Source organism: Amblyomma mixtum, chromosome 2, assembly GCF_055824585.1.
Source record: "Amblyomma mixtum isolate Tamu chromosome 2, ASM5582458v1, whole genome shotgun sequence".
Lineage (NCBI taxonomy): Eukaryota > Metazoa > Arthropoda > Arachnida > Ixodida > Ixodidae > Amblyomma > Amblyomma mixtum.
Window position 1 is genome coordinate 172,055,752 of NC_143013.1, and position 24,184 is coordinate 172,079,935.

General features: G+C 47.9%; 1 protein-coding gene across 1 annotated transcript in view; it reads left to right on the top strand.

Moving 5' to 3' along the window:
* Nucleotides 1-24,184, top strand: part of LOC149361620 (uncharacterized) — a 53,551-nt gene that overhangs the window by 15,392 nt on the left and 13,975 nt on the right. The window contains exon 3 of the mRNA XM_089568118.1: nt 23,188-23,583. Within this exon, the coding sequence (XP_089424244.1) occupies nt 23,188-23,583 (396 nt within the window). The remainder of the gene's footprint in view (nt 1-23,187; nt 23,584-24,184) is intronic.

The window sequence follows — 24,184 nt, forward strand, 5'->3', positions numbered from 1 at the left end:
TTGTGGTTCGTGTTAGCCATGATTTAGGTTCTTGAGCTTGTGCAATTGCCCGTTCCCTGGGATGTAGATGGATTGGCGAGAGCTGCTAACGCAGGACGGTTGTAGGCCTTTTCCTTAATGTTCTCTGTGTGTTTTTGTTTGCGGAAAGCACTCCGTAGCTCTGCTAGTTGTCCTTGTACCTGATGCATTGTCTGTTGCATCATTTGTTGCACCATTTGTTGCATCATCTGTTGTATTTCCGCTTTGAAGTTTGAGCGTTCCTCATCGCTCATCTGCAACGAGGAGTTCGTTTGTGTAGCGTTCGACAGCGGGTGGCAGTTGGATTTTAGGTCTTGAACTATCTTTGTGAGTTCCGCAATTTGGCGTTCCAACTCATTCTGTTTAACGCGAGCAAGTTCTAGTTCGCGCTTAAGTGCTGCTTTCTCTGCGTCTCCATGTTCAAGGTCACGGTTGTTTGCGTTGTTTGTATTGGTGTTGAGTTTGTTACCAGTCCCACCCGAATTTGGAGCAAACCCGGGAGCATCGGCTCTCCAGCTCACCTTGTTGCTGCTTTTCTGGGCGGACCCGGTGTCTTCGTTCTTCCGGTGCTGGTTCCCGGCATTCGTCCCCGCAGGGGGTGGCAGGGGGGGAAACGAATGGGACCGCGAGCGATGCCGTGATGAGCGGGATCCCGAGCGGCTCCGTGATGTCTCTCCCTCCGAGCTGAACCACCGCGGCCGTCTGCTGCGGTCACCGCGGCTGCGGCGTCTGCTGTCGCGTCCGCCGCTGTTGCTGGTGTTTTCACCTGTAGCGTTGCTGAGGGCGGTCTTGGTTTGCTGCCTTCTGACTTTCTTGAGTCGTTCGCGGCAGTCCTTCGACCCGGTAGGGTGGGCCTCACCACAAATCACGCACTTTGGAGTGCAGGAATGTCCAGTCGGCGGGTTTTGCGTTCCGCACTGGCTACACGCGCGCACATTAGGTGTGGGGCACACGTCGGAGCGGTGGCCTTGCTGGAAACACACATAACACACTTGTCTCGTGGGGCGGTACGGGTAGCATGCCGTCTCGCCCCCGTAGTAGATAACATATTTTGGGACAATGGGACCGTCAAAGGTGATGACGGCCGTCTTGGTTTTTCCTAACATCCGGGCGCTGAGTATGGTGACTCCTTGGGTGCGCACTCGTAAATGGGCCTTGAGTTCTTCCGGTGTCGTCCCGGGATCAATTCCATGTATCACGCCACGTTGGACATCGTCCGGCGCGGCCACGTAGGTGTTCATCTCAAATGCGCGTCCCGCAAAGGTGAGGCTGGTAATGCGTCTCACGAGTTGGGCAGCTGATTCATGTGGGGTGCTTACGATAATGATGTTAGATCCTGGCCGGAGCCGTATGATGAAATCTTCGTCTTTGCATTGTTGGTTGCACGCTGCAACTACAGCGCGGGCTACCTGGTGGGTGTGAAGCTGTCTGACAGCAAGTCCTTTCTTCGGTCGAATGATAATTTTGAAATCGTTCTTAGGGAGCGGAGGCAGCCTGCGCCTTGGCTGGTGTCCTGTTCCTTGTCCGTTGGCGTTTCTGCCGGCGGCGGCTGGCCCTCCGTCGGTTGGGGTGAGTTGAGTTGAGTTGTCTTCGCCGGGGTTGTTTTGGGTGGTCGAATTGTTCCCCGCAGCGATCCGTCTGCTTTTCCTCTGGAGTTTCTTCTGGCGTTTGGACAATGCCAATTCCCAGCTGGCGTCGTTGTTGTAAGGGTTGGGCGGCTCCTGCGTGGCGGACGCCGCGTCAGCGTTGCTCACCGGGCTCTCGGAGTCAGTGGTGTTGAGGTCGTCCTCATCCATCTCCTGGGCGTCCGGTAAGTGTTGGGGCAATCCTTCCATGGTCTGATCGAATGTGTCGTTCGCAGAGCGGGGTCGATTTCAGGCCGCACCACCGCTGCCTTGTCAGGCCTAGCGGCCCATGTATTCCCGTAGGCGAAGATGCCCTGCCGGTAGGCTCGGCGAGACGCCGTCCGAATCGCAGAGTCAAGTCCGATGAGGAGCCAAAATTTGGTCCTACCGTTCGGAACCTGGTGTCCAGGTGGGGCAGCTTGTGAGTTCTTTCAGCTCCAAATAAAATCTGGTGGTGCTGTGGATTGGTACGGTTCGGAATGGTCAAAAACTGCGGAGGCAATGTGACACACGTCCGCACCTCTCGGCAGCCATGACGGATCCTCTGCTTCGCATAAAAACTCATCTAAAGAGCCCGGACAGCAGCCTACGCCAATGGGGTTCCGGACTGAGAGCTCCACCCGCCGCTACAACCTCCTAAACAGTTTCATTAAAATATTTTCACCACCACCAATGCAGCACCACTTTCTTCCCATCTTATTTCACTCCCTCCTGTATCCCTTCCCTTGCGGCGTGGTTCGGGTGTCCACCAATATGTGATACAGATACTGCGCCATTTCCTTTCCTCAAAATAAATTGCTATTGACAGCTTTCTATGAAAACGGCGTTGATCCAAATCCCCAAAGGCAGATTTGAGGTACAAATTCGCAGAAAAGTAAGAACTTATATACTCCGTCTCACAAGCTGTTTGCAGCACTACGAAAGGTACACTCTTAAAAAAAAAGTTAGTAAAAAGTTAGTAAATGGGTAGTAAAGAGGTAGCAACTGCAGCAGTTACTAACTCTGACTTCGTTTTACTACTTTTTGCTGACTACTTACTACCCTCTTCAAAGTATAGTTAGTAAAAGTAGCCCTTGCTACCTTTTTACTAACTGCGGTCGCCAGTTACTACCTACTTAGTAACCGTTCCTTTTACCCCAAAATATAGTCAAAATAAAGTCAAAGAATGTAACTGACGCACACTGTCATGCCAATAAATTGGTTTTGTAATTAAACATTTCTGCAGGGGCAGACGGTTAGGTAGATCAAGCCGTTTCTACAGTATCAACTTCATAATTGAAGCTGGTATCTTAGCTCAACCGGTACGAGCAACTAGGCCGTAAATGCGAGCCTGATTTACGGAGTATATAAGCCTGAGAAAGATTGCTCTTCATGTGCACGCGCAGTGCGCGAGTGTGACTCTTCCTGATTTGTGCTTTGTGATTTGTGATGCTTTGTGATTTGTGCTGAGGTTGTTGATGCCATAATCTAGCATAATTTCTACATGTAATGCGCGGAAAGCTTAAACCTAACTGTGTGATTTACTGCAAGCACGCTCTGATAGCTCTCTCTGGATTCCGGAATTAGTCAAACTGACTGTGAAGCTTTTAAGCATGAAATGCTTTTAGCCCCCGTTGTCGGCAGTGTGGTGACGTCACGCCGAGACCTAGAGCCATCATACGGGCACTGAAATCCACTCATCCGGGCACTGAATTCCCGTCATCCGGGCACTGAAATCCACTCATCCGGGCACTGAAATCCACTCATCCGGGCACTGAAATCCACTCATCCGGGCACTGAATTCCAGTCATCCGGGCTCTGAAACGAGAACATCCGGGCACCGTACGAGACTTCACGAGATTTAACGAGACTCTCTAAGCCCTCCTACGCGACCGGCATGCAAGCACCGGTTGGTATCCAAACGAGACAAAAAATAACTGCTGCCAGTGCCTTCTCAATGTTTATCAAGATATCAGTGGAGCTGTGGGTTTGATAATGCACGGAATTATAATTTCCGATTTCTAATAAGGCGTGCAAAAAGCACATAAATGCCACGTTACACTTCGTTGTCATACGTGATCCGGGGGAGAAGCGCTGCGTTCAAAGGGCAAGGCATCGCGCCGAACGGGTGGTGGCGTTCCTCCCTTCCTTTACAGTGCGGTTCGGGTGTCCACCGAGATGGCAGAGAATTACTGCGCCATTTCCTTTCCTCAAAAAACCTTGCGTTCAAATGGCAAGGCATCGCGCTGAATGGGTGGTGGGGTTCCTCCATTCCTGTACGGTGCGGTTCGGGTGTCCACCGAGATGACATTAGGCCCGTAAACATTTCATGCTTACTGTACTCTCGTTTACGGGAGAGGCAGTGATTTTTTTATTTTTCGAGTACGCACAAATTTGACAAGCCACGCCAGCACAACGTACGAAGAACCTAGCAGCGTGTGCGAGTTTCTACTCATTTTCTTAGTAAATACTACTAGCTTCCCGTTACTAACTGCGGGTAGCAGCCATTACTAACTCAATGGGTTAGTAACTGTTACTAACCTCCCCGTTACTAACTGCCGTTACTAACAGGGTAGTAACATATGTGACAACCAGTTACTACCCCAAAGTTAGTAAGTACTACTACCTTTTTTCTAAGAGTGTACAGCTCTCTCGTCCAATCAGGATGGCGCGCACTACATTAGTGTGTTCCTACGCGCCTGTGGTTCGATCCACCTGATGTCCAGGTGGCTTCATTCCACCTATAGCAGGTGGCGCTTGATGTCTTTTTATTCTTTTTTTGGTTTGTTTTTGGACAGGCGGACGCCCGTTCCAAAGGGACTAGCCCCACTTTGTTTTTGTCGCAACCTGTTCTCATCAGTTCCTCTGTTGTCGCGTCGCAGTAAATTTCAGTAATCGTGTCATGTGCATATAAATTTTGCTCCAGCGTGCCGAGGCAGCCGAGTGTCGATGGTGGCGAAATGCAAAACAAGCCCATGTGCTGCGCGAGAGGCAACGCACGTTAAACGGCCCGCGTTCAACAACACTCGGCCCGCGTTCAACGTCTCCGTTGTCCACTTGTAAAGCGTTCGCTCGCTCACCTGCGTGAGTTTTTCCGTCCTCTTGATGAGCGCATTTGTACTCCAACTGCCCCCGCACTCGACGCGAAGCGCTTCAAGAACATTTAAAGCCACCTGCTTCGCCTGCTTGGGGAAACAGCGCACTGTCGGTGTAGAGCACACAGGAGACACAACAGACTCGACCGACGCCATGTTGGAAAGTGTCGACGCATCACTACCTCGCAGCAGGCCTCCGCAGAGCTGTGTCCGTACGGGCTTTGTCTGGTAATTTCACCAGTGATTGAAACACTCCCTACCATTTAAATATACCCGTCCAAATCATGTTTTTAGTTGCAATGCTTATTGTTTGGATTAATAGTCATACACTCCTCAAATATTCGAGGGACTATTTTCTGCGTTTCTGCAGCCCCGATTGGGCGAGAGAGCTCTACCTTCCGTAGTGCTGCAAACATCTTGTGAGACGAAATGTAGACCTTATATCTCCGGCCGTCGATAAATACCTGCGGATAGGTTCGTAACGGTGGAAAAATGGGATTTTGTGGACCTGACCAGCACCGCTGCGCAAGGGAAGGGCGATTACTAGTCCCATTAAGAGAGCAGCCGGCGGCGTGTTCTAGTGTGTGCACTCGCAGACGGTGCAGAAAATCTCAGCGATGGTAAGAGAAATTGAGTGACGTCATCAAGCGGCCATATGACGCACACAAGTCCAGCACGGCCACTTCAGACAATTCTATCGTTCGTATATGTACAGTCTTTGTCAAAAGTAACCAGGTGCATGGTTTGCTTCTCATCTGTATAACAGAGCCCTCACGGCTTCCCCTAAGGTCGAAATGTTATTTGAAGGTGAGGACAGGGGTTCTCGTTACCATACAGAGATTTAGAGGGCCGGCATAATAGTTTAAATATACGACTGAGAAGCAAAACCATGCAGCCTGGTTACTTTTGACAAAGACTGTACATTTCCCGTTGGCCGTCCTCCATGTGGTGCCACTCATGTGGTGATATTCGTACCAAAACTGTGACGCAACCGTTTGTCGTACATCGTCCCCGGTGGTGTCATACGATTTTCGTTGCATGAAGCTTACATGTGGCAGTCAAGCTGGAGGCTAGCTTGCGACAGGGATTCGAATGGACGACATGTGTACCTTCAATTGTATGTCTTCTAAGACTTTCGTATCAAAACGCTTAAGCTTCGCCTTTATAGGAGTGGATCGCGGCAGCGTCTTGCAACGCTGCCAGAGAGTCCACGGAACGCCATCGTCCGTTCGGCTACCCGCCGCGCTGGCTCAGTGGTAAGGCGCTCGTCTACCGAGACGGAGTACCCGGGTTCAAGAAGGGTTTTCTGGCGGGCTAGTTGGTGTTTGTCGTTCATGGTTAAACTGCGCGAAAAAAACACGGGCAGAGACGCGAAAAAAACACGGGCAGAGACAAAAAACACGTACACACATAGAGCACAGATGCGCTCTATGTCTGCGCTCTATATCTGCGCTCTGTGTGTGTACGTATTTTTTCACTCTGTTCGTGTTTTTTTCGCGCAGTTTAATCATACCCGGGTTCGAACCCGGCCGCGGCGGCCGCGTTTAGCCTTCAGAGGCGCCCGTGTGCTGTGCGATTTCAGTGCACGTTAAAGATCCCCAGGTGGTCGGAACTATCCCGGAGACCTCCACTACGGCACCTCTTTCTCTCTCTCTCTCTTCTTTCACTCCCACCTTCCTCCCTTCTCTTGCAGCGCGGTTCAGGTGTCCGCCGAATTATGTGAGACAGATACTGCGCTATTTCCTTTCCTCAAGAACCAATTTACCAATTTATCCGTTCGGCTCTGCGCCTTGCTCATCGGTAAATTGGTTTTTGAGGAAAGGAAATGTATCTGTCTCGCATATCTCGGTGGACACCTGAACCTCGCTGTAACGGGAAGGTAGGAAGATGGGAGTGAACGAAGACGCCGTATTCGCTACACGCGCCTTTGATCATTCCTAACCACTGAGCTGGCGTGGCGGAGTGGTTAGCGTGCTCGTCTCGCACTACGGAGGCCCTGATTCGATTCCACAACTCGACCAATTTCCTACTGTTTTATGCGAAGCATACTACTTTAGCTACCACTTCAGCCCTTCACCGTGGTTATGTGCCTCCAAATCACGTGATACATGACGTCACACCACGTGACACGATGACGTCACGACAGTAGAGAAACGGGGGCCCACCTCGCGCCGTCGCTGTGGTTGTGCGCCTCCAAATCACGTGATACATGACGTCACACCACGTGACACGATGACGTCACGACAGTGGAGAAACGGGGGCCCACCTCGCGCCGTCGCTGTGGCTGTGCGCCTCCAAACTACGCGACACGATGATGCTTCGCATTCTCCAGGCTTAACCAAGTTAAGCCTCAGCCTTTTATTTATTAATGCTTATGGAATTTTTCGCTCCTGGCGTACGCCGCCGACGACGACACCGGCTTTTCTGCGACCCGGGGCCCTTATCGCTGTGGCTTTAAAAATGTGATGCAACCGTGCGTCCTACAGCGTTCTCGGTTGTGTCATACGACACCGAACGTCTACATCTTGCGTCCACGACACGCAAACTAAACCAACCTCATCGCCGTGCAGAGAGAGGGTCCGAACGTTCGCGATCTGGTGCGCAACCAATACACAAACACATCAACTCGTAGAAAAGAACTTTAATGAATGTACAAACATTACGCGTAAACAGTGCACCCAGGGGCAATAATGCTTTCGCAATCCCACACGTAAGCAGTGTTAAAAGTGACTCCGCCCAATATTTTTTCTTGCGTGTTTTTATCTTTCAAATGGTTTGCTAGAAGTTAGTGTACGCGGAACACCGCGTGACATTCCCCCATGACCGGTAAATAATTTACTATTGAATTTATTCTTGGTGCTATTTCGGTTTCAAACAACCGAACGATACCTGTCATGTGTAAGTTTGATACGTTGTTTTATGTCTCTGCAACTCTATCGACCGCCCGCTTCCAAAGCTAGAATGAACAAACGATGTATCAAAATCGGTGGGGTTTAAAGCAGTGCAACATCTGGGGAAAACCTAGTGGCGGGCATGCTGCAGGCGGCGGATCTGAAGGTAGCCTTCCTCATCTTTTTCGTTCGTCCGTGGGAGATAGAAGGATTTTGACCTATTACAAGGACACTGGAGCAGTATCAAAATCACTTTCGGTTTCAGGAGCTTCCATGCAGCTTCCACGTTTCCATGCAGAAGATGACATGAGCCAGCCGTCGATTCATGGGCAACTCCTGGAGGAGGTGGTCCTATTTGTAAAATGCATTTCTGTAGCTTTTACTCAAAAAACCTCCACCTGAAAACAGTTGCCGATGGCACGTGGAGGGTGGCAAATTCCCAAAACACAACCTGCCACCTGGCATGGTTGACAGGTTGGGGGTGCTTCACACAGACCCCGCCGTCGATGTCGGACAGTTATTTATTTTTTTATTTATTTCATACTGCAGAGTCGCTCGACTCCAAGCAGGCATGAGCACGGGCATGGGCAGAGATACAAATAAAAAAACACAAGATATGCACAAACTTCATGCAAGAGCAAACGATAATGCGAAAAAAAGAAACCAAAAAGACATGGGTTTCACATAGAAAAGGCTCTGAAATTATCGACAAAGGTTTCCACATTTGGGCTGTTCACTACACGCTTCGGCAATTCATTCCACTCTGCTATTGATTTGAAAAAAAATGAGTGTTTTACTGTGTTAGAGTATGCACGAAATTCTTGCAGCATTTTTCCATGGTTATAACGCGTACTTGCTCGTGAAACAGGAGTAATATAATCATGGGTGTTTATTCTAATCAGATTATTATATATTAGGAACAAAAATTTCAATCTTGCTTCAGTGCGCCTTGTCTGAAGAGATTCTAGGCCAATAGAATTGATCATAGCTGATACACTATCTGTTCGTTTGTATCTATTGCAAATGAAACGGGCCGCTGTCCTCTGCACTCTTTCTAATTTGGAGATATTCTTGGCCGTAAATGGGTCCCATAAGCAACAAGCATATTCCAGACGAGGCCGCACCAAAGCCTTATACGCTGCCAGTTTGACATGTTTTGGGGCCTTTGACAGTTTACGCCTCAAACACCACAGAGTCTTCAGAGCTTTCCCGCATGTAATATTGATGTGAGCATCCCAGTTTAGGCAATTAGTTATCTGAACTCCAAGGTATTTCACAGACGAGGTTTCTGGAAGTGGTACGCCAGCTATACAATATGGATGTATCAGAACAGTTTTCTTTTTACAAATTCTAAGTACGGAACATTTATTAACGTTAAGAAACATACCCCATTGGTTACACCAGTTTGAGATCTTCTGCAGGTTACTGTTAAGCTTAATTTGGTCCGGTGTGGAGTTAACTAAGGAATATAAAACGCAGTCATCTGCAAATAGTTTAACTTTAACTTCGGAATCAACCACGTTAATTATGTCATTTACGTAAATTAAAAATAGGATAGGCCCCAGAACTGATCCTTGCGGAACACCAGATGAAACCGGAAGTTCATCAGAGTACTCATCGTTAACTCGAACATATTGAAATCTATCTTCTAAGTAGGCTCTAATAAGGTCAATAATATTAGGATTGATTCCGGCAGTGTAAAGCTTTTGAATGAGTTTAGTGTGCGGAACCTTATCAAAGGCTTTGGCGGAGTCAAGAAAAACAGCGTCTATTTGTTGTTTGTTATTAACTGCAATAAAAAAATCATGGCAAGTGGTTATCAGTTGTGAGACCGTAGATAAACCACGCCTAAATCCATGCTGCTCATCACATAAAAAATGGGTCGATTCCAAAAATTCCGTCAGAGCTCGGCAGATCACATGCTCGAACATTTTGCAGCTGGTCGAGATCAAAGATATTGGGCGATAATTAGATACGCGAGATGGGTCACTGCCTTTAAAAACAGGTACGACACGTGCGGTTTTCCATTCCGATGGGACTGCGCACTGAGACAGACAAGCGTTGAAAATAATATGTAAGTAATGTGATAACCATTCTGCGTAACGGCGGAGAAAAGCTGGAGGGATGTTGTCAGGCCCACTAGACTTTTTTACGTCAAGTTTCAGAAGAAGATTCAAAATACCTTCGCGGGAGATAGTAACATCTGGCATTAAAGAAATGTAGTCGTCTGGCTTAGAAGGAAAACTCGAGGTTTTATCGGTATACACTGATTGGAAGTACTCATTAAACACACCAGCAGTATCTTTTGACCCTGTGACAGGTGAACCATCAACTATTAGTGACACATTGCGTTGTTTGTCGCCATTAATGTATCGCCAGAACTTCTCCGGTGCTTCACTCAGAAAGCGCCCAAGCGTAATATTAAAAAAGGAATCCCTAGCTTGCTTGATCTTGTTTCTCAATAGACTGCCTAGCATGCTCTCATTAGACTCATTTCGATTACGTGAACGCCGCATTCGCTTTAGCCGACGTTTAGTGTGAATAATATCCCGCGTAATCCATGGGTTATGTTTTTTTTTCTTAATAACACTAGGGACATACATTGTCAAGCAGTCGAGGCATATCTTTCTAAACATACACCATAACACATTCACATTCTCTTCAGCTCTAAAGCTGTCAAGGTGGGTCTCTAGAAAATCCAAAATTCCTACATCATCAGCTCTGTTAAAATTTTTCACAACAATGGGACGCTTTTTGTTGTCAACGTAAACTGATAAGGAAAAAACACAGGAAACAAGATTATGATCAGATACACCCTTCAAAACATCAACAGAAATACACTTAACGGCAGAACTAATGAACACTAAGTCAAGAATGTGGGATGCAGAGGCACAGATCCTGGTTGGTCTGTCAACAATCTGGGTCAGATTACACGTGAAGGCAGTGTCCAAAAGGAGCTCAGAATGACCAGAATTGGAACCCATAGTACACATGTGGATCCAATCTATATCAGGCAAGTTGAAATCGCCACCTAAAATCAACTTCACTCGGTCGCCCCGGAAGCGTTGAACATAGTCACACAGCTCTTCAAGAAAGGAGACATCCGCGTTAGGAGGTCGATATACTACACCTAGTACAATAGTGTGGCCACAGAAATCGATCTTACAGAAAAGACTTTCATGGCTTGGAATACCCGGTAGCATCACAGCAGATATACTTTCCTTAAGTACTATCGCGACTCCTCCGCCACGTGTCGGTCTGTCGCATCGCAATATTCTGTAGGCGGGGGGAACAATTAAGCTATCAGGGATTTCAGAATGAAGCCATGTTTCTGTCAGAAACGTAATGTGCGGGTCCAGGTCGTAAAGAAGTCCGTAAAGAAAACGGAGGAGGGTCGAATTTGCCCCTACATTGTAAAGATTGCAAGTGTGAGCCAGTGCTTAACGGAATAAGGATTCTCGGCAGGAGTCGCGATCAGGTGGCACGCGAAATTCTTGAGGCCTTTATGATCAATAAGAAGGGAAGCACTTGTGTTAGCGACTCCTCAGTATCCCTCCGTAGAAATGAAGTGTCCTTTCTTGACAGTTTTTTGTAACGCCATGTGCTGTGCATCTTTTCAGCCCTGCATTTCTAGCGGCCGTCTGTTGTTTGTTTTAGGCGGGTTGTTAACTTTGTTACTGTTTTTTTTTTCTCGTTTTGTTGTTTCTCGGGTTCTGACTGCTTTTGCTTTATACGTTTGACGCTGCCTTTGCTACGATTGTATTTTTTTTTTTTTTGACTGCTTTTGCTTCTCTTGTTTGACTCTGCTTTTGCTACGATTGTTGACTCTGCTTTTGCTACGAGATGGCCTGCTCAAAGTTCTGTTATCAAAATCTTTTAGTTTTTTCTGCAGAGGTTAAGGGTTCTAGTCTTTTATCCTGATGTTGCTGTTTCTTTTCCACGTGTTGGGTCTGTGCGATAATGCGATGAGTGTCATGCCTGAGCTGTGTTTAAATACGCCACCTTTCCATGCAATAAACAGTTGGTAGTGTGCGCATGTGGTGTCCCCTCTCTTGTTGTGTTCTTCTTGTTGCGCCGCCGTTCATTTCATCATGCACCAACTCGCCCCTCAGGCCATTCTTCTGAAGTCCTTCGAATTCGGCTGTCTTATTTCCGATGCTTTGAGCGTTGAAGCAAACGAGTCGCAACGGTCTGACATTATCAGCTGGTCATTTATAAGTCTTTCGCTTCTGATTCCGTGTGACAACACGAGTCGGTGATGTGGCAGCATTCGCACTGGCAGAATCTTCGCCTTCGGAATCATCTTTGCGCTCATTTAAAACGGCAAGTTTCCGTCTTTCATTCCTTTCTTCGTCCCAGATGTATGTTTCACCGTTGAAAACTAGCTTATCAAACTTTAGGTATACCTTATCCTCAGGTTTGCAATTATCTTTAACAGTGGACCACAGCAGTTTCCGCACTCTTTGAATTCTAAGCGGGTAGTCCTCAGATAATGACATTCCTGAACCTTTCAGCTTCTTCGCATTCCTAAGAAGGTTCATTTTTTCATTAAAATCGAAGAACCGCATTATCACTGGTCGATTCTTTTCTTCTACTTGCCTGCCAAAGCGGTGTATGCGTTCAACGCTCCCCACCGTAATACCTAGTTTTTTTTTCAAACACTTCTGTTAACACAGCATCCCTCAGGCTCCTCGGAGTTTCCGTGCTATCTTCTTTGACCCCAAAGATAATCAAGTTATTACGCCGAGAGCGGTACTCTAGGTCATCAACCTTGCTACTCAGTGAAGCAATCTGTTCTCGTAGCTCCAGGACTGAACTCTCGCATTCCTCTACCTTCTTTAATGTCTGCGTGATAGATTCTATTTTCCCTTCAATTGAAGCCAGCCTTCGGTTTGATTCTGATATATGACCATCCAACTTCTCCCTGATAGATTTCAGCTCAGTTGCAGACACTTTCTGATTTTCAATGATGGTTTCCAACTGATCAGACATTGACAAGGTGGGGCCTGGATTGGTTTCAACATCGCCACTCAACAAGAGCACCAGTAGACAAAATGAGTCAAAGCAACCCGCAACACACTCACATAGCACTTCTGAGCAAGGGAGCACGACCAAACACAAAGAATCACTTTTAAATTCAGGGTGTTGCTTGTTACTGACCTGCACAAAAAAGACGAGCCAGTTTAGATGCGTCTGCATCTTGCAGCTGCTCCCTTGCTCACTGACGAAGAACGCCTGAGGGGCGTTTCCGGACGCATCCAACGATGTCGATGTCACTCTGCCTTGTCCATGAGGCGCACGGAAAAGTTCCGATAAGTTCGCATCGCTCGAATTCAACGCTGAACTGTGACGTGTGATGATGGTCAAGACAGGTGCACGCGAACTGGGGGGGCAGGTACACGGTGATTCCGGTGGAGCAACATCTTCGTAGAAGGGACCGCCGCATGTAGCAAAAGCCTGCACAAAAAAGACGAGCCAGTTTAGATGCGTCTGCATCTTGCAGCTGCTCCCTTGCTCACTGACGAAGAACGCCTGAGGGGCGTTTCCGGACGCATCCAACGATGTCGATGTCACTCTGCCTTGTCCATGAGGCGCACGGAAAAGTTCCGATAAGTTCGCATCGCTCGAATTCAACGCTGAACTGTGACGTGCGATGATGGTCAAGACAGGTGCACGCGAACTGGGGGGGCAGGTACACGGTGATTCCGGTGGAGCAACATCTTCGTAGAAGGGACCGCCGCATGTAGCAAAAGCCTGCACAAAAAAGACGAGCCAGTTTAGATGCGTCTGCATCTTGCAGCTGCTCCCTTGCTCACTCAACAGTTATAACAGTTATAACAACGTTATAACGTTAAGACTCCGATTCTGCAGAAAAATCCGGCGACGTCGGCGGCGTTGTGAGCAGGTGGCCTACCTGCAACCCAGGTCATGTGACCTTGTGACGTCATCACAACCTACCCACCGTTTCCTGTCCACCGAACTGTGAGAAAACTGCCCATGGTGGCAGTTTGCAGTTAAATTAATGATTGGTTACGAGAGGTTAGTTGCTCGAGGAGAGCAGCAGGGGTCGCACAACCCCTACCGGTGGCTGTGTTTCAAACCTGCCGGGGCAGTGGTGCATCGCTCAACCGCTGGAACACTGCGCCATGAGCGGTATGAGGTGTCCCTGCGATCCATGCATGCAAAGTAGAGAATCACCAATGCCGCATTGCCCTGCAGGGTTATTCATCTAAGACTGTAGGAAATTTTTAAAGATAGGCTTTTGGAGTTCTAAGAGCGGTTTTTATAGCTATTTGCGACTGTTCGGAAAAATTTCTTAAGTTCATTGCAACCATATGACCTGCATGCTTTTGCACAGACGTCACCTGCCCTTGTTGACTGAATAGCGAAATTGGCAGAGGCTGCCATGTGTACCGAAATCTGGGCGAGAGTTGGTCTGGAACAAATAAAATAAGTTTATTTTCTACATCGTGAAAAATATCTGTCACGTTAGCCTTTTTAATAGTTTACAGACTCCTGATCTTACCGACATGAGGTTGAAAGTACAGGCTGGTTGTTCGACAGCCTTAAGTACTTTGGAGTTTTAGTGCTCGTTGGTCTCTCGAATGTTGGTTTGGTCGCGTGGATGGCGTGCTTGAGTGTAGACCGCATGTCGCCACCCGTGCCAGGGACACTGTTTGTTCGGGTATGTTGTAATGCCAGTCGCGTTTAAAACGTTAAAAAATTCAGGGGGCACTTTGACTGTCTAAAGTGGGTAGAGGCGGAAGCGTTTTCCGCACCACCTTCGCTGTTTCTGTGGCACTGGTGGTGTCACATATATTGGAGTACTAATTACTAAGTGATGGCAAATCACTAATGAATTGTTAATTACTGATTAATGCCTGAATGCTAATTAACTGCTAATTAATGACGCTTAAGTTTCGCCTTTAGGAGTGGAACGCGACAGCGCGTTGTAGCGCTGCCAGGGAGTCCACGGAACGCCACCACCCGTTCGGCGCGATGCCTTGCCCTTTGAACGCAACGCTTTTTGAGGAAAGGAAATGGCGCAGTAATTCTCTGTCATCTTGGTGGACACCTGAACCGCACCGTAGAGGTGGTGGTGGTGGTGGTGGTGAAAACTTTTAATTACTGAAATAGAGTTTGGGAGCCACAGAGTGGCCCCGCTACATGGTCGGCGTCCCTAGTCCGGGACACCGCATGACAATGCCCCGTCTCTAGCCCGTCTCACCAGAGCCCTTTGGGACTCAAGCGAGGAGCAGTTGAGAAGGGCAGTCTCCCATGCCTCTCTGGAAGGGGTAGGGGAAGGGGAGAGGTGGGGATTTTGAGTACATGCCCACACCATGTGGAAGATATCACAGGTCTCCCCACAGTGTGGGCACCGCCCATCCGTGTTAGGATCGTAATGCTTTAAGATTGCAGGACAGAGTAGAGTACCTGTCTGCAGGCGCCTCAAAGTTCGCTCCTCCGTCTTACTCAGACCCTTTGCAGGGGCCGGGAAAAGGCGGTGGATGTCGCTATAATGCGTTATAATTTCCTTGAATCGCAGCAGCGGCTGGTTAGTCTCCGAGCCAGAAGAGCTGGGATGAGGAGCCCGGTGAGTAAGCGCTCGGGCAGCCGCGTCAGCGGCCTCCTTACCTCGTAAGCCCTGGTGGCCAGGAGCCCAAATGATTCTTTTGGGTGTTGGATCAGTGGCAGTCCGTCTTAGAATGCAAGCAGCTAAGGGGGAGATCTCCCCTGCCAAGTAATGATCACATGCTTTTCGGGAGTCCGTAATGATGATTCTCGAATTGGCGTGGGCGGCAGCAAGCGCTATCGCTACTTCCTCGGCTCGCATTGAATTCGGGGCTCGAAAAGAGAGTCCATCAACGTGCATTTCCTGGTGAACGACAGCGGCCGTGTAAAATCCCGTGGGCGATTTTACACCGTAGAGGAAGGGAGGTGGGAGTGAAAGAAGATAGATGAAGAGGAGCCGCAATGAAGAAAATGAAAATTGTATTTGAGGAAAGGAAATTACGCAGTAACTGTCTCACATATCTCGGTGGACACCCGTCAAAATTCAGGGAGGCACTTTTTTGACCTAAAGTGTGGTCACTGATGTGTGGTTAAGATGTTAAGCTTCGCCCCTAAGAGTGGAACGCGACAGCGTCTTGCAACGCTGCCAAGGAGTCCATAGAACGCCTTCGCCCATTCGGTTTTACGCCTCGCTCGTCGGTACATTGGTTTTTGAGGACAGGAAATGTATCTGTCTCTCATTTGTAGGTGGACACCTAAACCTCGCCGGAAGGGAATGGAGGAGGATGAGAGTGAGTGAAGACACCGTATTCACTAGACGCGCCTTTGTTCATTCCAAACCATCGAGCTGGCATGGCGTTTGCCTGTAGAGAGTGAGGATGGGACACCATTCGACCTCATTATGCTAATGGGCCTCCATTGTATTTGGCGCTCCAGAATGGCAGGATATCATTGCGATCCTGATGCACGACCAGCACGGATCTATTTTCGGGAGTGCATGCATAAGTATATTGAAGTTCAGAAACTTGCTCCTGAAGCTCCCGAGTGGCTCGAAAGAGTCGAGCCTTTGGAGTTTTAATATGATGAAGCCACGCACCCCCGGGCGGATAGTGTTGTTAATTATTGCTCAGTGCGCTCTGTAAGTGTATTTGTGTACTGTGGTTCTTGCCGAAGTCAGGCAATAATAAAAAAAAAAAGCTGGCATGGCGTAGTGGATAGCGTGCTCGTTTCTCACGCCGAAGACCGGGGTTCGATTCCTGAGCTCGACCAATTTCTTAATCGCTTTTATTTATTTATATGGCCTGGCTACTAAAGCTGGTTAGGCTAATTGGGTAATTAAGCAATTAACTAAGCTTAGTCCCACTTACTTGGAGCATCACTATACGATCCCTTCAATTGGTTGTATGGTTACTAGCCAAAGTGCAATTGGCCCCGTTTGAAATTCGCGCACTGTGACGTCACGACCGTTTCCACCAAATGAAAAGCGTGACATTTTCTGTCGACAACTGCTGTTTACAACGATGAGACATTAAAGGCTTCCGCCTTAAAAAGCGTCCGTTCACGCCATCCTTGTCCAGCGACAGCTGGATACTACTAGGAAACTTCGTTACGTTCGGCTTTTTAAGGCGGAAGCCTTTAATGTCTCATCGTTGTAAGCAGGAGTTGTCGACAGAAAATGTCACGCTTTTCAATTGGTGGAAACGGTCGTGACGTCACAGTGCGCGAATTTCCAACAGGGCCAATTGTACTTTGGCTAGTAACCATGCAACCAATTGAAGGGATCGTATAGTGATGCTCCAAGTAAGTGGGACTGAGCTTAGTTAATTGCTTAATTACCCAATTAGCCTAACTAGCTTTACTAGTCAGGCCATATAAATAAATAAAACCGATTAAGAAATTGGTCGAGCTCAGGAATCGAACCCCGGTCTTCGGCGTGAGAGACGAGCATGCTATACACTCCACCATGCCAGCTTTTTTTTTTGTTTCATTCCAAACCGTCGAGCTGGCATGGTGGATTTGTTCCACACAGACACTCCACCATGCCAGCTCGACGGTTTGGAATGAAAAAAGGCGCGTCTAGTGAATACGGTGTCTTCACTAACTCTCATCCTACTCCATTCCCTTCCGGCGAGGTTTAGGTGTCCACCGAGAAATGAGAGACAGATACATTTCCTTTCCTCAAAAACCAATTTACCGACGAGCGAGGCGTAGAACCGAATGGGCGATGGCGTTCTATGGACTCCTTGGCAGCGTTGCAAGACGCTGTCGCGTTCCACTCTCACATCACCACACATCAGTGACCACACTTTAGGTCAAAAAAGTGCCCCCCTGAATTTTGTGAGACAGTTACTGCGTAATTTTCTTTCCTCAAATGCAATTTTCATTTTCTTCATTACGGCTCCTCTTTATATATCTTCTTTCACTCCCACTTCCTCCCTTCCTCTACGGTGCGGTTCAGGTGTCCACCGAGATGGCAGAGAATTACTGCGCCATTTCCTTTCCTCAAAAAGCGTTGCGTTCAAAGGGCAAGGCATCGCGCCCAACGGGTGGTGGCATTCCGTGGACTCCGTGGCAGCGCTACAACGCGCTGTCGCGTTCCACTCCTAAAGGCGAAGCTTCAGCGTCATTGATTAGCAGTTAATTAGTATTCAGGCATTAATCAGTAATTAACCATTAATTAGTGCTTTGTCATCACTTAGTAATTAGTACTCAATGATATGTGACGCCACCAGTGCCACAGAAACAGCGAAGGTGGTGCGGAAAACGCTTCCGCCTCTACCCACTTTAGATAGTCAAAGTGCCCCCTTAATTTTTTTTATGTTCTGAGTTCAAGGCCTCCGGCACAGCCTGATTTTGCTGGTCGCGCCAAAGGCGTCCAGATTCCTCTGGAAAGATCGCAGCCCCGCAGGACAGTTTCTACAACATTTGAAATTGCAATCAGTGCCTTCAACTCTCTTTGTCTTCGCCTTTAAATTCAGTGAGGCCGAGAGCGATAGTGACTCTCACCTTCGACGACCGCCGAGGCCGCTTCCTGCTATCGCTGCCTCTGAGTTCTGTTCTTTTCTTTGGTTATTTATTCATACTGTTAACCCTCTGCATGACGGTCATTACAGGGAGGGAAACATATACAGACACAAGTGCAATTCTCTTCGCTAAAAAAAGAAACACTCAAATGCACAGAATTACAGATTTGCACAGCAATCTTCCAGGAACGCGTTCACACCTATGACAAATTTGTCTACATCTGTTTGGTCCACAACGTCACTTGGTAGTTGATTCCAAATTTCTACAGCATCGGGAAAAAAGGAGTAGCGATAGACATCAGTACGTGTAATAATAGGCTGTAATACCTTACTGTGATTTTTCCGAGGGCAACGCTTCAGAGGAGGTGTAACATAGTGATGTTTATTAACTTTGACTTTATCATTCATTATCAGAAAAAAAAGTTTCAATTTCTGCTTTGTTCTTCTTACTTCTAGTGATTCTAACTGACACTCTTTTAGCATTGCTGGGACTGAATCAGTGCGGCGGTATTTAGAGCATATAAAACGTGCTGACATCATTTGCAATCTTTCCAGTTTCCGTTTCAAACCCTTTTGATGAGGACTCCACACTGCATTTGCGTACTCTATGATTGGCCGCACGAATGTCTTGTACGCAATCAATTTAATTTCTCTAGTCGCATTCGGCAATTTCCTCCTCAGGAAACAGAGCTTCTGGTAGGCTTTTAAATAGACATTTTCAATATGGGTGCGCCAGTCAAGATTATTTGTTAATGTCACTCCCAAGTACTTGAGACACTTTACTTGATCTAAGGAATTTTCACCGATATTGTATCGAAACATCATAACATTCTGCTTCCTTGTTACTTGCATGTAATTAGATTTTTGGTAGTTTATTTCCATACCCCATTTCAGGCACCACGAGTTTAACGACTGAAGACACCTATTTATGTTCATCTGATCTGCCGGGGAAGCCACAGGAGAGTAAATTAAGCAATCATCGGCAAAAAGTTTCATTCTGACAGGCGATTCGACGATAGCAGAAATATCATTTATATACAATAAAAACAAGAAGAGTGCGGTGAGGGGCTAGTTGGTACGACATCATGAGAACAAAAGTAACTGCGCAAAAGGACGGGACAAGAGAAAGAGAACCACACGGGACAAACGCAGACTGACAACTGATTTATTCCACCTACTCCTCTTTCCATCAGCAGCAAAGCGCATGCGCACCAACCACAAAAACAAAAAACAGAAGCGACACTCATCTCGTGGAATCAAGGAACTCGAACTCCTTGCGGTACAGGTGTACTGAAGCATCGCTAATGCACTTATCAGGCCCTAACCTCGCGATTTCCAAGGCCTCGATAATTTCTCGTTCTTTCTTGTCCCTCGAGCGTCCGATAATCTTAGCCCTATCGAAAAGCGGATTACAATCTCTGTCATCATGCTTGCAAGTGTGACAATGCTTAGGCAGATGCTGCCCCCTTGAATCTTCTAAGGAATTTGCGTGCTCTAATAATCTAATGTTGACGCAGCGGCCAGTTTGCCCTACGTAGAACCTACCACAACTCAGGGGAATCTGGTAAATTACATTGCATGTACACTGGACGAACTTATTCCTGTGGTTATGAAGTTATGCCCTATGTTCACAGGGTCTCGCACGGCCTCAAGAGAGTCGCCGGAAAATTCGGCGTTGACGTCATTTTTTCTGCACCTTGCAAGTTGTCGCGTTTGTGCAATTTGGCGAGAAAAGATAAGCAAAAGAAGGTTGAGTGTGGCATTAACCACAGGAATAAGTTCGTCCAGTGTACATGCAATGTAATTTACCAGATTCCCCTGAGTTGTGGTAGGTTCTACGTAGGGCAAACTGGCCGCTGCGTCAACATTAGATTATTAGAGCACGCAAATTCCTTAGAAGATTCAAGGGGGCAGCATCTGCCTAAGCATTGTCACACTTGCAAGCATGATGACAGAGATTGTAATCCGCTTTTCGATAGGACTAAGATTATCGGACGCTCGAGGGACAAGAAAGAACGAGAAATTATCGAGGCCATGGAAATCGCGAGGTTAGGGCCTGATAAGTGCATTAGCGATGCTTCAGTACACCTGTACCGCAAGGAGTTCGAGTTCCTTGATTCCACGAGATGAGTGTCGCTTCTGTTTTTTGTTTTTGTGGTTGGTGCGCATGCGCTTTGCTGCTGATGGAAAGAGAAGTAGGTGGAATAAATCAGTTGTCAGTCTGCGTTTGTCCCGTGTGGTTCTCTTTCTCTTGTCCCGTCCTTTTGCGCAGTTACTTTTGTTCTCATAATAAAAACAAAAGCGGACCTAAAACGGAGCCCTGTGGCACCCCCGACAGACCTTCACGCCTATTCGATGCTGCACTTTCTATTTTGACGACATGACAGCGGTTACTTAGATAGGCCTGAATCCATAGTACTATATTTTCAGCGATTCCTAATCTGCGTAGTTTAAAAAGAAGCTTATGATGCGGAACTTTATCGAAAGCCTTCGAGAAGTCTACACAGACCACATCTACCTGCTGACATTCATCTATAGCCTTGCAAAAGTCGTTCACGGTTTCAATTAACTGCGTCACTGTCGAAAGGCCGGTCCGAAAACCATGCTGAAATGGACACAATCTCATTAAGCAGTGGGTAGCCCGACAGTTCTTTTGTAAACGTCAACGCGCGCGTCCGCGCTGTCATCCCAGCCACGTGACAATATAAATGGACGGTCGCCGCAAGTGTTGTGAGAAAAGTGGTTTCCGCTGCCTTGCGCTGCAAGTACTCCACTTTCTTTCTCAGTAGCGAGCTTGGAATCGTCACCAAGCTTTTCTTTACCTTCTACATTTCTCTGTCATGGCCCTGAAAGTGGGCCGTCATTTCGTGTTCCAGTTTTGCGGGAGAAAATGTTGCCGTGGTCAAAACGTCTCTCCTCATGTAGTTTCGCACGCCTTCTGTCTTCAGCTGCTTCCTTCTTGTCCACTTTTGTGCAAGTTCGTCCTGATTTCACGTATTTTGTGACAGCACGGGCCCATGCATCCCACAAATTTAACAGATGCTGGTCGGGTGTGAGGGTGTCTTCTTTCTCATCAGTTATATTGGTGACCGCTTCCTTCGTCAGTAGTATTGTAGTTCCTCCGCATTAACTTCTTGGCATGATATTAGACAGTTTTATCGGTGTTCTAGTAACATTGCTTCGCCTGGTGCCGTTGATTTATAACGACAGTGCACACCGTACATAGTTCGGCTTAATATCAAGGAATTCGTCAATTTATCTCGAAAACGATGACTCTTTCTCGTCTATGTCATTAAGGAAGACTGAGAATGCGCAAAGTGAAAGCGAATACAACCGCTTTTAGCGACCTATCGCGTCGAGAAATGCTGCAGCGGAGCAGTACTTGGTTCTAAGCGGGCGGGCAGGGCACCGCCATATTTTCAGCGTTAACGACGCAAGCCACACAAACAGCGGAGCGCAAAGTTCGCTGGCTTGCGTACGTACGCTAGGCCGTTGTGAACGCACAGCTAAAATTGTCTATTGCAATTCCTCTCGGAGTAGCTGCCAGTTTAATGTAGAGACATTTCTCGTTAAGTTTTTAAAGCCTTGAGCTGAGCACAATCGGAATCGCGTAATGGTCGCTGTCCACCGAACCAGTGTCGCAGCGCCATCTTGCACGGCTGGCTCGTGTGAAGTCAGGTGCCGGGTATTTCTGGCCTGACTGTGTGCCTTGTCGCGTCTGGCAGTCAGTGTCTTCACCAAGCAGAAGACCTGCTCACTCTGCCGTTGCCTCTAGATGCTTAGGCGAGCAGAAAGTTGGGCTTGTTGGTTGATATGCATACAGAACAAATTGCGCTGAAACACGAGGACAAAGCAGGGACAAAACAGGGTCCTTGTCTTGTCCCTGCTTTGTCCGCGTGTTTCGGCGCAATTTGTTCAGTACGCTTCTAGATGCTTTTTCCTCTCCGCACCTAGTGCTGGTATCCGTCATGCACCACATTAAAACCTCCTCTTATCAGTACGTCGTTTTCGGAATAGAACTGTTCGAGCTTCCAGACCCAATCAGGTTGCTGTGTTCTGGTCGAGCGTTCGGTCTGCACACACCGACGCAGTTAGTATTAAGTTTTTCCCGTCCATCACCACTTCCTGGTGCGTAGTACAGAGAGAGGTTGTGTAAAGCGGAGTGTGAACTGCGTCTTTGTGAACGAAAAATGCCTCTCCCGCTTGTTGACACAGTATGAACCAGTGTGGTTGTGAGGGCTGGCGATGGATAGCGAGAGGTATGATTCGTAGTTTCTCGCGAACAGACTCGTGCTTTGTGTTTCTTGCAATACAAGACTACTTGGCCAACCCGTGCACTCAAATATGAGTGTTAGCTAGATCGCGCAAGTTCCTAGCCCTCTGCAATTGCACTGAACTACGTCTGGCGCGATCTTCTCACGCCAGGCGCCAGCAACGCAAGCGGGGGCATTTTAATGGTAGTGGACAAAAGGGAACGCGAGCGCCATTTGATGTAAGTTGACTGTACTAAACATGAGTAAGCCTCGGCGAATGTTAGCAGCCATAAGTGTGCCCACGAGTGAGTGCCGATGGATATCAGCACAAACGACCGTGAGCGTCAGAGCGTGTGGAAAAAGCGTACAGGTAAGCGAGGCTGACTGTCTACTCCCTAGTTAGGCTAAGGTGTTAAGTAATGGTATGTGGTTACTTATTAAACAGAACGAAAAGGTCGGAAATCCTCTTTACCGGTCGCGGCATAACGGATACTGAAGCACCTTAGCTTCGACCAGCTGAAATACAGGGACAGCGAGTAGACAGATAAATTAAATAAGAGGGTATCGATAAGGAGAAAGGACAATGATAGGGACATAGTAAATGGTACTATTATCAATAAAGTAGTTGTACATGAGCACTACGCCCGTGCTCGTTCGTCTCAACTCTGCACTGCTTGCTATGGGGCAGGCGTCCATTTGTGTCATGTAGCGGGGTGATGAAGCGCGCAGAGATCCATTTGGGGTAAGAGCCTGCTTCGTTTCGGTGTCATCTGTTCGCTGTTCGGTCGCAGGTGGATGCGCTGCTGATGGTGATCCTCCTCTACCTGGTGGTTCTGGTGGACTCGCTCACCGACCTGGCGAAGCGCATCGCGTACACGGGCTGCAGCCGCTACGGCCTGCGGCGCAACGGCGTCTTCCTCTCGCTGTGCGGCGCCACCTTCCTCGGGGCCACCCTCGTCTCGACCACGGTGCTGTGCGTGCCGCTGCTGTACGCGGTGGACCGGGTGTTCTCGGTCATCTACAAGGAGGGCATGGACCAGCAGGGGGCCGCCGAGTCGCCGCTCAGCCGCCAGAGCTCCGGCGCCGGGTCGACCACGGCCACCCCGGTGAAACGGGACGTGGACAGCCTCTTCGAGAAGCTCGCCGTGTACTCTCACAACCTTCCCGAGAGGCTCTCCGTTGACCAGGTGAGCTGTGCGACCTTAGCCTGCGCTTTGCAGGGCTTCTGGCGTACGCGCAACCCGAAATAGAACTGTTGTCTAATAAAAGAAAATTGAAAATTGGTTTCTTGAGGAAAGGAAATGGTGCAGTAACTGCCTCGCACATCCGTGGACACTCACCATCCGGATCAAGTCCATTATAGGACAGAGGCACCTCCCGTGTCTGTACTGTTAATCCTGTTCTGTGCTACCTTCCGCCACTTTACCCCCGCAAACTTCCTAATCTCTTCCGCCCACCTGACTTTACGCCGCCCCCATGCACTTGACTTCTCTTGGAATCCATTCCTTTAGCCTGAGGGAACATCCGTTATCTTTTCTCCTCATTAAATTCCTCCTCTTCATTTCCCCTAAGCTACATTAAGGGCAAGTTCTTTCCCTAATCCACTCTGATCTCTCCCTGTCTATTATTGTTACAGAACCCCAGGAGGTCGAAATTTCCGGATAATTTTAAGGCTTTCGCCTTAAAATTATTCTTATTGTGCTAACCGGACGCTCCCTTTTCATATTGTAGGGATCTGTACATCAGTAGTGTAAGCGCAAAGAGAAAATGAGGGAACGTACGTCACAA